The 14,483-nt window shown below is 39.7% G+C and overlaps 1 protein-coding gene across 7 annotated transcripts; it reads left to right on the top strand.

Moving 5' to 3' along the window:
* The first annotated feature begins 1,652 nt into the window (after nt 1–1,652).
* On the top strand, nt 1,653–13,669 carry LOC131436541 (probable multidrug resistance-associated protein lethal(2)03659). Of its 7 annotated transcripts, none has more exons than XM_058605349.1 (6): nt 1,653–1,830; nt 9,102–9,671; nt 9,815–10,040; nt 10,107–12,001; nt 12,065–13,164; nt 13,218–13,669. In XM_058605349.1, exons 2-6 carry the CDS (start codon nt 9,150–9,152, stop codon nt 13,486–13,488), a joined length of 4,014 nt encoding a protein of 1,337 aa, XP_058461332.1. In that variant the 5' UTR covers nt 1,653–1,830; nt 9,102–9,149; the 3' UTR covers nt 13,489–13,669. The 7 variants fall into 7 exon arrangements, with proteins under 7 accessions (XP_058461332.1, XP_058461313.1, XP_058461296.1 ...); XM_058605330.1 differs by lacking the exon at nt 1,653–1,830 and adding an exon at nt 7,740–7,865; XM_058605313.1 differs by lacking the exon at nt 1,653–1,830 and adding an exon at nt 7,763–7,914.
* Nucleotides 13,670–14,483: the final 814 nt, after the last annotated feature.

Consider the following 14,483-nt stretch of genomic DNA (forward strand, 5'->3'; position numbering starts at 1 on the left):
AATTCAAGAAAAGCGAAAATCTTAGTCTAAAACTCTTCCGTATTCCTTAAAACTACTCGAGAAAAATATTATTTCAGTTTCAGCTTACTACCACCAACACGTTTGATTAGCAACACACACATTCCTATATGGATTTCCTCTTGCAGAAATTATTGCGATATAAAGATTTACGTACCTTTTATAAGTAAACCCGCAAAATAGGACCCTTTAATTTAACACGCGAAAGGCAATGTATATGGAATGATGACGTAAAACTATTTATTTTCCCGGAAAACTGCTTTTGTAATCGAAAATATTTAGTTCTGTCTATTTTGTGTAGCGCGATCTAATGCAAATGCGTTGAAGCAGTGTTGCTAACTTTTTTATTAGGGAATTAAAATCGACATTCATAAAATGTAAGCAATTTTCCGGCAAACGTTTGTGAAAAATGTATCAAAACTGATATTTCATCCAAGATGCCAGACTTAACATTCATTGGAGAATAAATTATTGTTTAAAAAGATTGTTTGAAACTCAATCGTGCAAGCCACTTTGATAAACTCGTTGCACTGCATATATGAATACTTAGATCTATGGCATACGTACCAAATAAAATGTACGTAATACATAAATTACCAACACAAGTTAACTTGGCTTACTCTTGATCCTTAAAAATTACAGTAATTTATTTACGTCTCAGTGTGCTAAACATTCAATAAAAACAGTGTTATATGCTTTATGTGCACTCTAAAAAAATTTGAATTTTACAGGTGACTTAATCCCTCATACGATGTAATTCATAAAGACCTAATTTGTTAAATGACGGAAAATTTTATTTGTAATTACTTAATGTTAGATGAGCTTGAATTTTACTGGTTTCGACTGTAACTTGCGTTCTACTAGCAGGTGCGACTGTATGAATTTAAATGCACCTTTTACCGACCAAGCAGATGCATGCTTCTGTGGCTCAGTCGATTATCAGACGAACTTGCGATCCAATGATTCTCGGTTCAAGTCGCGGCAGGTTGCTACAAAATTCTTTTTTTTATTTCAATGAATTTCATGTCATGGAATTTTAGACACAATATTAAATGTTCTTCCACGTAAATTTGCGTGAATTGCGACGCTCCATTTATGTGCATCTAATAAGATATAAAATTTTTTAAGTGTGTGCCACATGTATCAAACAAAATAAGAATAATATATTGCGTTTTCAGACCAAGTGCAGTACAAGTCGTGAAGTGAGGTTAAGAGTAGCTTACTTGAGCTCGGTGCCATTATCGAAAATTGTAAAATGCAAATCCAATCGCCGGTTGTCGGTTGATGAGCTGTCATCGACAAACGCCAACGAAGCTATGGAACAGAAACTAGAGCGCGAAAAGGCTCATTTTTCGGCGGTGACGCAAAATCTCAAAACAAGGCGTGGAATAGTTCAGTTTAAACTGGTTCCTCCGAAAACATTCATGTATATATCTTATCAGCAGAACCACCGGATGGCTGTCAAAGTTGAACGCGCAACAAGAACAAGGTATGTGGTAAGAATTGATCCCTGTTGTTTGCCGTTTTGCCAGGGTCCAGTTTGCATCGGTCCACGGTCGCGATCGGACAAATTTGTGACGGTCATTGCGAAATCGTTGTTATTTCAACGAGTGGTGAAATCTTTCCGAAACACGTTTCGCGGATCCACACTGCCACGAGATAATTTATTACCATACGGAGATTAGATATTAACAATTGGGGTTTGGCAGATAGCAGTCGAAAATTTGGCTGTATATGATTCCACGACAACGGCAGGATCAATTCTTATCAGTAACAGGTTGTGAGTGAACCGTTTTCGGACAGTTTGGATCGGTGAGTTGGAAAACAGAACAGCGGGTTCAATTATACGGAATTATTATCCACTGTAAGAAAAATATACGGACGAAAAACCAAAAAAAAAAATTCGAATATCTTTACCGGGCGAACGATAGAAAAAAAACATAGATCGATGGTTGGGTATGATTTGTGCATGATAGTTCCCTATATAAGCATTGATCCTGAGCTGTTCCAGTGAATCGAATCATGAAAGTGAGTTGCTGCTGAAAAAGTTTCGTGTTTGCTACTCAATTCACATGCTAAAATCTGGACGGCTTGTAAAGAGCGAATTCCAAAACGAAGAAAACCCTCGTCAAAACTTTCGTCCGCTCTTCAATACTTGCACCTATCCTTCTTTATAAGATTTTATGAGACATTGTCAATTATTGAAAGAACAGTTGTTAAGAGAAGTGGTTGATAGGATGAAATCATAGAAGTGAAAATTTTGCAAAAACAAAACTCTGCCGACACGGGACTCGAGCCCTTAGCTTTTCCGAGATTTGAGAAATTTTCAATCACACATTTGTGCGAATTCGGTAGTTTTTGAAAGTACTATCTGAAAATTGATCGAACCTTTTTAAATCCAAATCAAGCTAAATAAGAACGTCATTTTTTTGCGAATCTGTGATTCAACTTCATCGCATCTTCGTGAATATTAAATAAGAATGGCACAGAGTACAAACAATGAAACCAACCCTTTTATTTAAGTGCCGGATGTGCACCGTATGTATGTAATTTTTGAGTTTTTTTCTTTTTTTGAAACTACTATATTGCCAACGAACAGCACGGTTTCATGTCAAACCCGTTCTGCTCACCTTTATTACATCAAATGGTTTACAAATGGTTTTCAAACCGATGCCGTTTACATGAATCTCTCAGCCGCCTTCGATGTAGGCAACTATGACATCGCACTGGCTAAGCAATATGAACAATTCCACCGCAAATGACAGTTTTTTTTTCTAATTTTATTTTAGTATTTTTTTACTTGGCTCAAATTTTGCCAAAGCGCCAATTCATGGCCAAACGAAACGATTTGCATCATCACTGTGCCCTTTTTACTCTAGCCTTACTTTTGAGAAGGGACTAAGCAAAAATCCCTTGAAAATTTTCATTATGTTTCAGAAACGGTGAGTCCAATCGATTTGGTGCCTTCTGCAATGTTTTAGGTAATCATAAGAACTATGTAAAGAAATTAGTACAGTTGAAATAAACTTTTCCGCATGATTATTATTTTAGAAAGAACACTAAAAATTCAAATATCTCAAAAAAAAGTATTTTGATTTTTTATATGTTGTAGCTGAAGTCCGAAGTAAAATACTGTCAAATTTCTAGAAAGGAGAAATAATATTTGAAAAAGTCACATATTATCAAAATAATGTAAATTTTTGAAAATTATGACAAACTTTTTTTTATATTTTTAAACAAATGTTTATGAAAAAAAGTTAAATTTCCAAAAAAAAATGATGTTAATTAAAATTTCGCTATATGCTACGGTTCTCGAGATACAGCGGTTTGAAAAAAAAATCGGTATAGTTTTTGTAACGATTTTTGGATTGTTAAATTTATTTAAAAAATTTGTAACGATTTTCGAATTGTTAAATTTATTTAAAAAAAAACTTTTTTTCCCGAAAGAATTTTATTTTAAGTTCATAAAAATCAAGTACAAATTTTTTTTCAACAGTGCTGAATTTAGTCCTTATAATTATCTAAAACATTGCAGAAGACACCAAATCAATCGGACCCACCGTTTCTGAAATATATGTTATTGCTAATTTTCAAGAGATTTTTGCTTAGTATCTTCTCAAAAGTAAGACTAGAGTAAAAATTACAAACTTCTGATGCAAATGGTCTCTTTTGATCATGAAGAATGCATATGCCAAATTTGAGCAAAATAAAAAAAAATAAAAAATCGGCCTTCGATTTCGTATAGAATTGCTCATATAAATTAGGCATGCATGAATCACTACTTCTCTGGTTCCGCTCGTATCTTGTTGGCAGATATCAAAAAGTATACAGAACAGTTTATTTTAACCGTTTCGTGCTTCGCCTGGCGTTTCCCAAGGAAGTCACCTTGGCACAGTTATTTTGCTCTTTTATTTCAATGATATTATTATCAATCTAAAGCGACCACGTTTTTCATTCGCTGACGACATGAAGATTTTCAGCCAGGTATGGAATCAAGCCAATGCTCAACTTCTTCAGAAACAACTGGAAAAGTACTTTTTCTTTGCGTTTCGTCTTACACTCGTCAGTGCATAACAGTTTTTGTTAAACATCAAAATTCAAAATTAAAACGATTGTTTATTGTCACTCTCGAAGTTATATTCATTAATGAGTGCTGAGTGAGTGAGTGAGAAAATTGCGCGGTAATATCTTTGAAAAGTGCACACACACAACCATTTTCCGATCTCGTTGAGCTGAGTCGAATGGTATGGGTCTACGAAGCTCTGTTTTTTTTCTACCAATTCTAATACTTTTCTACAGAGAAAGGTAAAAATTGATATTGCATGGCTAGTAAACGGAAAATTTCTTAAAATATATAAAATATATTGGCAAAAAGATATGTTCTCGCACGAGATTCGAGCCTGCGTTCACTTAGGGTCGTAACGCACCCTTCTAGCAAATGAGAGAACGCATGTTCGAATCGTTCTCGAGGACATTTTCTTTACTAATATATTGAGAATTTTTCCAAGAAGTTCTTCGTTTTACAGCCAAATGGTTCTCAGGATTCATTTTTCAGTGCGTCAGCAGTTTATGTTGAATTGTTAACGCCACATAAGTGTTCAACATATACCTCTGAACTGACGTAAGGTTAATGCTATTTGCATATACAATTATTGCACCGAAGTACTATGGCTTTACTAACGTGCCGAAAGAATCAAAACTATATGATGGCAGGATTGATTTGAAGCAGAAAATGTGGGTGGCTAAAGACAGAGACACAACCGAACCGATGTGAACACCATAAGACTTAGTAATTGTCCAACTAGTATGAACGACTTACTGATCAAAGATTTTCGTGTAGTGTGACTGTTCCTGTTGGCTAACATACACATCCTTTTTTCGATTTTTACGATTTTAACTTTCGGGTCAGAAAAAACTTTCTGATCCTGTGCAAGGTTGGGAATCGATCCCAGGTACGCTGCGTTCAAGGTATCGACTTACCCATCACACTGTGATGGGTCCCTGTGATACATCTTTAATTGTCCGTTTACCCGCTACCGATCAGCCGCCTTCTTTTCTCTTTCCAGTTCTGATTCCGCTCCACATACTATTACGAAATGAGCAACTGAATCGTACTTCACCAGTCGTGAAATACAAATGAACTTTTGGTGTGAACGAGTCCTAACTATTTTTTAATTGGTTGCTATGGCATCTGTCAAATATTGCATCATATTTTTTTGAGTTGAAAATGTCGAATTTTGTACCAGGAAGTGATGGTTTGTGGAAAGCATTATTTTTTTTTGTTTTCATTTGAAGAAAGATCGAATGCTTGTTGAGACATATGGTGATCGTGCTTTATCAGAAGTAACCCGCAAAAATGGTTTAGACGACTCAGAAATAAAGATTTTGAGGCGAGAAATTAAAAACGAGGTAGACCATTAAAAAAGTTTGAAAACACCAAATTGCAAGTAATATTGGTAACTTCTGGTAAAAAACGAATGAGAGCGATATTGAATATTTTACAACAAACCATTACTGATCGTTGGAAAGCTTTGAGAAAAGCCCAAAACTCGGGAAAATTGGCGCCTACAAAAATTGAATGATAAAGAGATTGAAAATCGAGAAAACACCTGTGAAATTGTGCTTCGACGACACGGAACAAAATCAGTTCTGAATCGAATGGTTACTGGCAATGAACAATAGATTTATTTAAGAAACCCTAAACGGATAAAATCACGGTTTAAACCGAAACCTGATCGAGAAGTCAAATTCTCTGTGTTTGGTGGGTTCAGAAAAGTGTGGTGGTGAAACTCTTAATATTCATCGCTACAGCCAGTTAATGATTAATTTGAACCATCTAAAAACGACCAGAATGAATGGCCAGAAGACACGGAAAACGTAATTTTGGTACAGCACAATGTACATGGACACAGAGCAAAACCGGTTCAGGATTTGAACAAAGCATTTGGCTGGGAGGTGCAATCTCACCCGCCATATTCACCAGACTTGGTCCTTTCCAACTACCATTTGTTATCAGCGATGGACCACACATTGACTGAGCAGAATTTCGATTCATATGAAGAAATCGAAAATCGAGTGTATGAAAGACGAACCATCATCATTGATATGGTAACCATCAATTTCCAGAAAAAGGGGCAAGAAAGTAATAGTCGATACCTTGGACAATTTTTTTTTATTTTCCCCTTCCAAAATTAGTGTTTCATTTAACCAAAAAAAAACGTGCTCAATCCACCTAGCAGTAAGATGATACCTTCTTTTATCAATCCACAATCAGTTTGAAATATCAATGAAATTGTTTTGTATTTGAAAATTCTGCCATCTTTTTAATACATATGTCATGTTCGAACGATTATGTTGCCAAAAACGTACCGAGATAAAAACGAAACGTCATAAAAAAGGGAGCTTTTCATTGTCTGTTGAGCGCTAAGGAAAAAAAAGCATAAAACAGTATTGAAAATCGTGTTTCACTTTACTCCGAAACATCGCTTTATCATCAAGCGCGTAAAACTCCTACTACTGGAATGAGGCGTAGAGTCGCTTACAAAAAAATATCAATATCTCCGTTAAAATGGGCAACAATGTATGGCTTGTTGGTTAGCTATTACCGTGCGAAATTTAAATCTAAAAACATATTCTGTTTTCAAGATGAATTGTGAAAGATATTGTCAAAAAAAATGAAAATTTTTACATAAAACTTTGTATAATCCAAAAAATAAAAATCCGATCTCAAAACCATTCAATAGCGTTCAGGGTGACTGCACAGAAAGAAATAATGAAATTTACACGAGATGTAAATCAATAGTAACATGGAATAGACATGGGTTGAATCGAAATTTTGTTTGAAAACCTTCATCGATGCAAAACTAAATTGAATTGCATTGAATTTTCAATGAATATAACTGTATCTTTCACTAAATTTCTGTTTGAGCTGTTAGTAGATAAAAATAAAACTTATAAAACCGATAGATAAAAATAAAACTTATAAAACTTATAAAACAATAAAAATAAAACTTATAAAACCGATACACTGAAGAAGGATGCAAATAGCATTCCGAAATACGTATCTGTATTATAACGTTTGATACACTTTCGGAAAAATAGTGACTGTGAAAATAGTGACTTTGTGAGAGTGTAATGACGTGATATAACATAGTGGAATTCAACGGTACAACAACAGTACTATTAGTGTATCTTTCAATTAACGCTTATTTTGCGATTAAATTGTATTGAAACGTACAAAATTGTAAAGTAATTTTATGTTTAATTACCTGCTCCAAATATGTGCATGAAAATAGATGTAAATTCACAAAATATTTTTATCTGTGTGGGAGACCTTTCATTTCCGACTAGTTTGATCAAAATCGTTCCAGTCATCTCTGAGATCTCGACCTCTTTGTTGACAACACACATACCGACACACACACGGACATTTGCTCAGTTCGTCGAGCTGAATCGATTGGTATATAACACACGGCCCTCCGTGCCTCGGAATTTTTTTCCAAAGTTTGAGCGGATTCTACATTTATTTTTTTTTTATATTTATAAAGCACGGTAAAAACGCTCGCTTCATACCAGTATTCCAGATAAAAGGAATCGAAAAAACAAAATCTAATTTTTTTTTCTGAAGTATCCGAGATCGAAACCTTAATTTCAACATCACCCTAACGATCGTGTGAATGAAAACAGTTTGCACAAGACGTGTTGCCAACAAAACTGCTGCCCGTTAGTCGGTTGGTTGTTGTCATCGTCGGCAGACCGCTCCCGTTGTGTGGTTGTTGGTAAAACCGGTGAATTCCAGATTGGTGAATAGAAACTATAGCGGAAATCACGTCACCGGAACGGAAAAGGTTGTGCTTCTTGGTTTTCAGTAGTTTTGTTAGCACACAATCGATTCTAGTGAGTGCCGGTTTAGTACTTAGTCAATTGAATTTCTTTACCGAACAAATCAACAGATTTCCTTTATTTGAAGAGTGAGTTCTGTTGGAAAAAGCAAAACGATGAGCAAGTTTGGATGCAGTTTGTGTGTGAGATTCAATTTTTCCCCAAAACAAAGAACTCACCCTCGAAAAGCAGCGAAAATAAAAAAAAACGTTCCATCGAATTAACGTGAAAAAGCCGGCCCAAACCAGCACAAGGCGAAAATTCGGCGACAGGAGCGTAGACGCAGCATAACAAATGCTCTCTGCCCTGACCCTGAAAAAAAAAGTTCAATGTTCTCTCAGAACCCGGTCGGTCGGTCGGACGGTCGCTCTCCGCATTCGCTCGTGAAAATGAGAGACCAGTCTTTATGTTTTATTTGCTCTTGTTCGCATGCTTCGATGTCGGTCGCTATGCTACTGCTGCACATTGTTGTGGGGTGGCGTCGCTCTCGCCGCGACACGACACGACCAGTCAGTCATAGTGAAGTCATCGTTCGTCGAGGCAAGACGGAGCACAGATTTTTAACGCCTGCTCGTTCGTCCGTCCGTCCGTTCGTTCGTCCGCTCGGTTGACCCATATTCTGATGGGTTAAGGGATAGACAGCTGTTTTCTTTTCTGTAGGACTGTGTAAGTGCAATAACATTTCAAGTATCAACAAATCGGCATGGCAGTCTCGGGATGGTTTGCTTTTTTGTGCGCTGGCATAATGACAAGCTGTGAACGTGTCTTACAGTTGTGGTAGGGCAAATTAAGGTTCAGGCATTCTGGGAATCACGATACGCGTCGTTTCGGTAGTGACAGTGGTTTGTTTTTTTTTCGCGAATTACCGAGTCGAATCGAAAGAAACGTGATTAAAACGGGGTGATGCCCAGTCACGATTCCACAATGTTGCGAAATCATAAACCGGTTAGCTCCAGTATTAATAATGGATGATCATTGTGATTGATTGAATGTTCTTTTTTTGTTGCGGATCCCCGGATAAAGCACTTTTTTCTTCGCAGTCTACTCGTTGACAATATGTTTAGTGAAGGATAATTAATTCTATTGTTGTTCCGTACCGCACCGTACACAACATTAAGTGGGGTTACACCCATCTTATTATCGGGGTCTTTCAAGCGTAACAAGCATTTGCAATGATATATCTCTACTACTGTTTTGCACAGGTCGTTCACCAACACCAACAGCACGGAAACCTGTGCCTCTAGGGAACAATGAACCGGGACAAAGAGTTCAACAAGAACAAACAGGAAAACCCGATCCGGCATGCCTCGTTTCTGTCACGGCGGACCTTCTGGTGGTTGAAGGACATTTTCCGCGCCGGTTTGCGGAATGAAATTACGGAAGATCTCCTGTATGCCACACTACCCGAACACCGTAGCAGTCAACTATCGGTCAAGTTCGAGCGACTGTGGGCCGAAGAACTGCAACGGAAACGGCCAAGCCTGATGCGAACCTTCTTCCGAGCCTACGGGGCGGCTACATTGTTCTGGGGATTACTCTACTCGGCATTCGAAACGGCTAACCGTGTGGCTCAACCGCTACTGCTCGGTTCGTTGGTTTCATATTTTTCACCCGGCCAAACCGCAATCAGTGAACGCGAGGCTTACTACTATGCAGCCGGAGTGATTTTCTGCTCACTGGTTCCTGTACTTACATTCCATCCGTTTATTTTGTTTATATTCGAAACGGGCATGAAACTTCGTATCGGTAGTTCCTGTTTGATCTATAACAAGGTGAGTACCCCCTATCAAAACAACTAACTGATATCGCGTGCCACTTGTTAGATAACTGAAACGGTCAATATTGGATTCTGTTAAGTGGCTCATAAGACGCCACTGTTTGCTCTATTCATCAACTAACATTTGCCATTTTCCAGTCCATGAAACTGACGAAATCGGCCACCGGAATCGAAGGTCTCAGCGGTAAAATCATCAATCTCCTGTCCAACGACGTTGGCAGATATGACGTTGCCCTTGCCTTCGTTCACGATCTCTGGAAAGGTCCAGCCGAGTGTTTACTTTTGGGATACTTCATCTATCTGGAGATAGGTTATTCCGGTATTCTCGGAATGGCATTTCTTCTGAGTTTTATTCCCCTGCAAGGTAAGTTCGTAGAACCTCCAATTTAAACTTACACGGCACTAACATTACTATCATTCCTCGGTGTAGCTTGGATTGGCAAAAAGACGGCCACCTACAGAATGAAGGCAGCCAAGCGCACCGACAGTCGGGTGCGTTTCATGAATGAAATTATTCAGGGTATTCAGGTTATCAAGATGTACACGTGGGAAAGTTCGTTTGCGAAGATGGTGAAACAGGTGCGCCGCAAAGAAATCAACGCCATTCGCGGTGGCACCTACATACGGGCCACTCTAACCTCATTCTTCGTGATCTCTCGAGTGTCGATCTTTCTCAGCCTGCTATCCTACACGTACACGGGAAATCTGATCACCGCTCGGAAGGTGTTCATTACATCTAGCTTTTTCAGCATTTTGAACGAATCGATGGTCCATTTCTGGCCGCTGGCAATAACGTTCTGTGCAGAGGGATACATTTCGGTGAAAAGAGTGCAAGAGTTCTTATTGACAACGGAGGGGAAGCCGCGAACCAAAGCGATAGCAAGTGCCACGGAGAAAGGTGGTGGTGCTTTGAATGAAAACGAGGAAAAGAAGGTTGTGAAGAGTAACGGAACAGTGGACAATAGCGGAGAGAACGAACGGCTTTTGGTGGCCAGAAGAGTAGTGAATTTGAATAGCGAGAAGAAAGGAATTGTGATGGAAGACGTCACTGCGAGATGGTTCATGAGCGAGGAGGAATCGAACGTGGGAATAACTTCGGTCACAACTACGATAGAAGAAGGTCGGCTTTGTGTGGTGATTGGTTCTGTGGGATCGGGAAAGACTACCTTTCTGCAGGTTTTGCTAGGAGAACTGGAGGTTGACGAAGGATTGGTCCAGATCAATGGATCGGTGAGTTATGCGGCACAGGAACCGTGGCTGTTCGAGGACAGCATTCGGAACAATATTCTCTTCGTCGAAGAATATGACGAACAGAGGTACCTAACGGTGATCAAGATCTGCGCTTTGGAGCGGGACTTCGAGCTGTTTCCGCATGGAGATCAAACGATCGTCGGAGAACGAGGTATCAGCCTCAGTGGAGGACAGAAGGCTAGAGTCAATTTGGCACGTGCCGTCTACAAGCGAAGCGATATATATCTACTCGATGATCCACTGTCAGCGGTCGACACCCACGTCGGCAAGCACATTTACGAGATGTGTATCCGAGATTTCCTCTCGGATAAGGTTTGCGTTCTGGTGACGCATCAATTGCAGTATTTAAAGGATGTTCAGCACGTTTTGCTAATGGAAGCCGGATGTGTCGAAACACAGGGAACATTTAGGGAGCTTAAGAGAACCAGACTCGATTCGATAACGTCTTTGAGTTCGGAGGACTCTTCTTCCGAAAACCAGTCCGAACAAGACTTCAAAAAGTTGACGTCTCACTGTGAAAAGTCGGCTTTGGACGAAACAAAGCAAGAGGAAGTCAGAGAATCTCAGGGGGAGGGCAAAGTGGAGCTGTCAGTGTACAAGACTTACATCACTGCAATCGACAGCTACTGTTGGATAATGTTTATCGTATTGCTTATAGTTCTAGCACAAATTGCTTTAAGCAGCGTTGACTATTTCGTAGCTGAGTGGGTCAACTGGGAGGAATCGCTAGGAGCGCAAAACGGCACACTTATGGAAGATCAAACCAATGAAAACACTTCGCTAGATACGAATTCATCGATGACGAATTACACCGAAGAAAGACAGCAATACATACTGACCTACTCTATCCTGATTGGAATTTTCGTCTATCTGCTCGTGCAGCGTACCTTCTCGTTCTACCATGCGTGTTTACGAATCTCAATCAATCTGCACGATCGAATGTTCCGTGGATTAACGCGAGCAACCATGCATTTCTTCAACACCAATCCATCGGGGCGAATTTTGAATCGGTTCTCGAAGGACATAGGGGCAATCGACACCGCCCTGCCTATGTCCTTGTTCGAGTGTAGCTTGGTAGGTATACTACATTTTTGCAGTCTCTCAAATTCATATCTAATCGATTCCTCACCCCATCAGTTCATGCTGGAAATGCTAGCCGTGGTAACGCTGGTTTCGATTGTCAATCAGTGGTTCCTGGTGCCTACAATCGTCATTGCCATCGTCATGTACTACATCCGGAGGATTTATCTCACCAGTTCACGAACCGTAAAACGTATCGAATCGGTCAATCGATCACCACTTTTCGCTCAGACGAATGCCACAATTCAGGGTCTGTCAACGATTCGTGCCTTCCACGCGCAGGATGTATTGATTAAGGAATTCAACGAACAAATAGACATCAATACTTCTGCGTGGTATATTTTCATCACCACAACGAGGGCATTTGCTCTCTGGTTGGATTTTGTGTGTGTGGTTTACATTGCGGTCGTCACGTTGAGTCTGGTTAAGTGGGGTCAACACACTCTCGGTGGAAGCGTTGGTTTGGCCATAACCCAGACCATCAGTTTGGTGGGAATGTGCCAGTGGGGCATGCGACAATCGGCCGAGCTCGAGAATCAAATGGTTTCGGTGGAGAGAGTGACCGAGTATACGAATCTGAAACCGGAACCTCCGCTGGAGTCGGAACACAAGTACAGACCGCAGAGAAACTGGCCCGAAGACGGTATGATAAAGTTCTCGAATGTGGATCTGAGCTATTCGGATGATGGAGAAAAGGTTTTGAAAGATTTAAACTTCACCATTTGGCCGAATGAAAAGATTGGAATTGTTGGCCGGACAGGAGCGGGCAAGTCCTCCCTCATCCAGGCTCTGTTTCGATTAGCACCCTACGAAGGAGTGATCGAAATCGATGGTTTGGACACGAAGACCCTTGGACTGAAAGATCTGAGGAGCAAAATTTCGATCATTCCGCAGGATCCGATTCTGTTTTCCGGGACTCTTCGGAGTAATTTAGATCCGTTCGAGGAGAAAAATGACGAACAACTATGGGACGTGTTGGATCAGGTGGAGTTGAAAGAAGCGATCTCTTCTTTCGCCGGAGGATTGGAATGCAAAATGTCCGACGGGGGTAGTAACTTCAGCATGGGACAACGACAGCTGGTTTGTTTGGCGAGGGCCATGCTTAGGAAGAACAAAATATTAGTATTGGATGAAGCCACAGCCAACGTGGACCCGGAGTAAGTTTTTTTTTGTCATTTTATCACTGTTTCCTTACAAATGCCATTCTTAGGACGGATAAACTCATTCAAACCACAATCCGGACGAAGTTCGCTGAGTGCACAGTATTAACAATCGCTCATCGGCTACACACGGTCATGGATAGCGACCGGGTTCTGGTGATGGATGCCGGTCGAGTAGTGGAATTCGGACATCCCCACAAGCTGATGAACGGAGGAACCGGATATCTTCGACGATTGGTGGAACAAACAGGAGTGGCAACGGCCGCCGCACTGATGCGGATTGCCGACGAAAATCATAAAATAAAAACATTAAATAAGTAGTTATCCAAATTACTCAAACACCACTTACATACAGGAACTGCCTCAATAAGCTAGAACATTTAAGGGACAAAAGTGCTTAAAAACTTTTTAAAGAAAATTAGACGATAGTTTTTTTTACATCTTAGTACACAATTGCTAGAAAACAAAAAGATACACGATTAGAACAAAAGAAAAAAAAAACAACTTGACATTTGTTTCGCAGTGCCGTAGAAAGTGAAATCACCAGGCCATTCTTTTTAATTTTTTTTATTTTGGAATCCGCCCCCCTCAACCGTTTCGTAAATGACTATAATCATTTGAAATGGGATCAGCTCCTTGATTGGCATGCAACAAATGAACTGTGGTTGGCTTGGTATTATTATTTTTCTTTCTTTCCTTTTTTTTCGTGGCGATCGACGCGTAATTTATTTGTTAGCACAGCTCGTGCTTCAAAAACGGCTTCGTGTGTAATTGTGACCGTTTTCAATGAATGAGTGGAAGCCGAAGCAACTCGCAAAGCAGACAAACAAGACACTTTTCGATTCCCTTGCTTTGTGGATTCGCTATGGATTTTCGAGTGATTTAACGTTCAGTCGCCCCCCCATCTACGCATCATAAAAAGTTCACGATTTATTTTTAGACTTCTCAGGCACGGGTAACGTTCGGCACTGTTCGGCGGAATTCTTCCTTGACCCTTTCGAAACCGAAAGGCGGGAGTTTATCGCAACCGTTCTTTGAAAAGACTGTTGTTGCAAGTAGTCATAAAAAGGTTGTTCCAAAAACCGTAATAAACAATTTGGCGAGTAAAATAAAATAAATAAAAAAAAGTCCCCGGTCGACAGACAGATGGCGTCACTGATTAAACATCCCTCTAGCGTTCCATAGAGATATCTTCCAGATGTCATTTCCCCAAAATCTCTAACCTACGGTTCATAAACATGTTAGTTATGGTACTTTCAGAGATGTTACTTTTAAAATGAAAGCAATGAAATACACGAGTTCCAAAGACTTCGAAA

The sequence above is a fragment of the Malaya genurostris genome, chromosome 1 (genome assembly GCF_030247185.1).
Source record: "Malaya genurostris strain Urasoe2022 chromosome 1, Malgen_1.1, whole genome shotgun sequence".
NCBI lineage: Eukaryota > Metazoa > Arthropoda > Insecta > Diptera > Culicidae > Malaya > Malaya genurostris.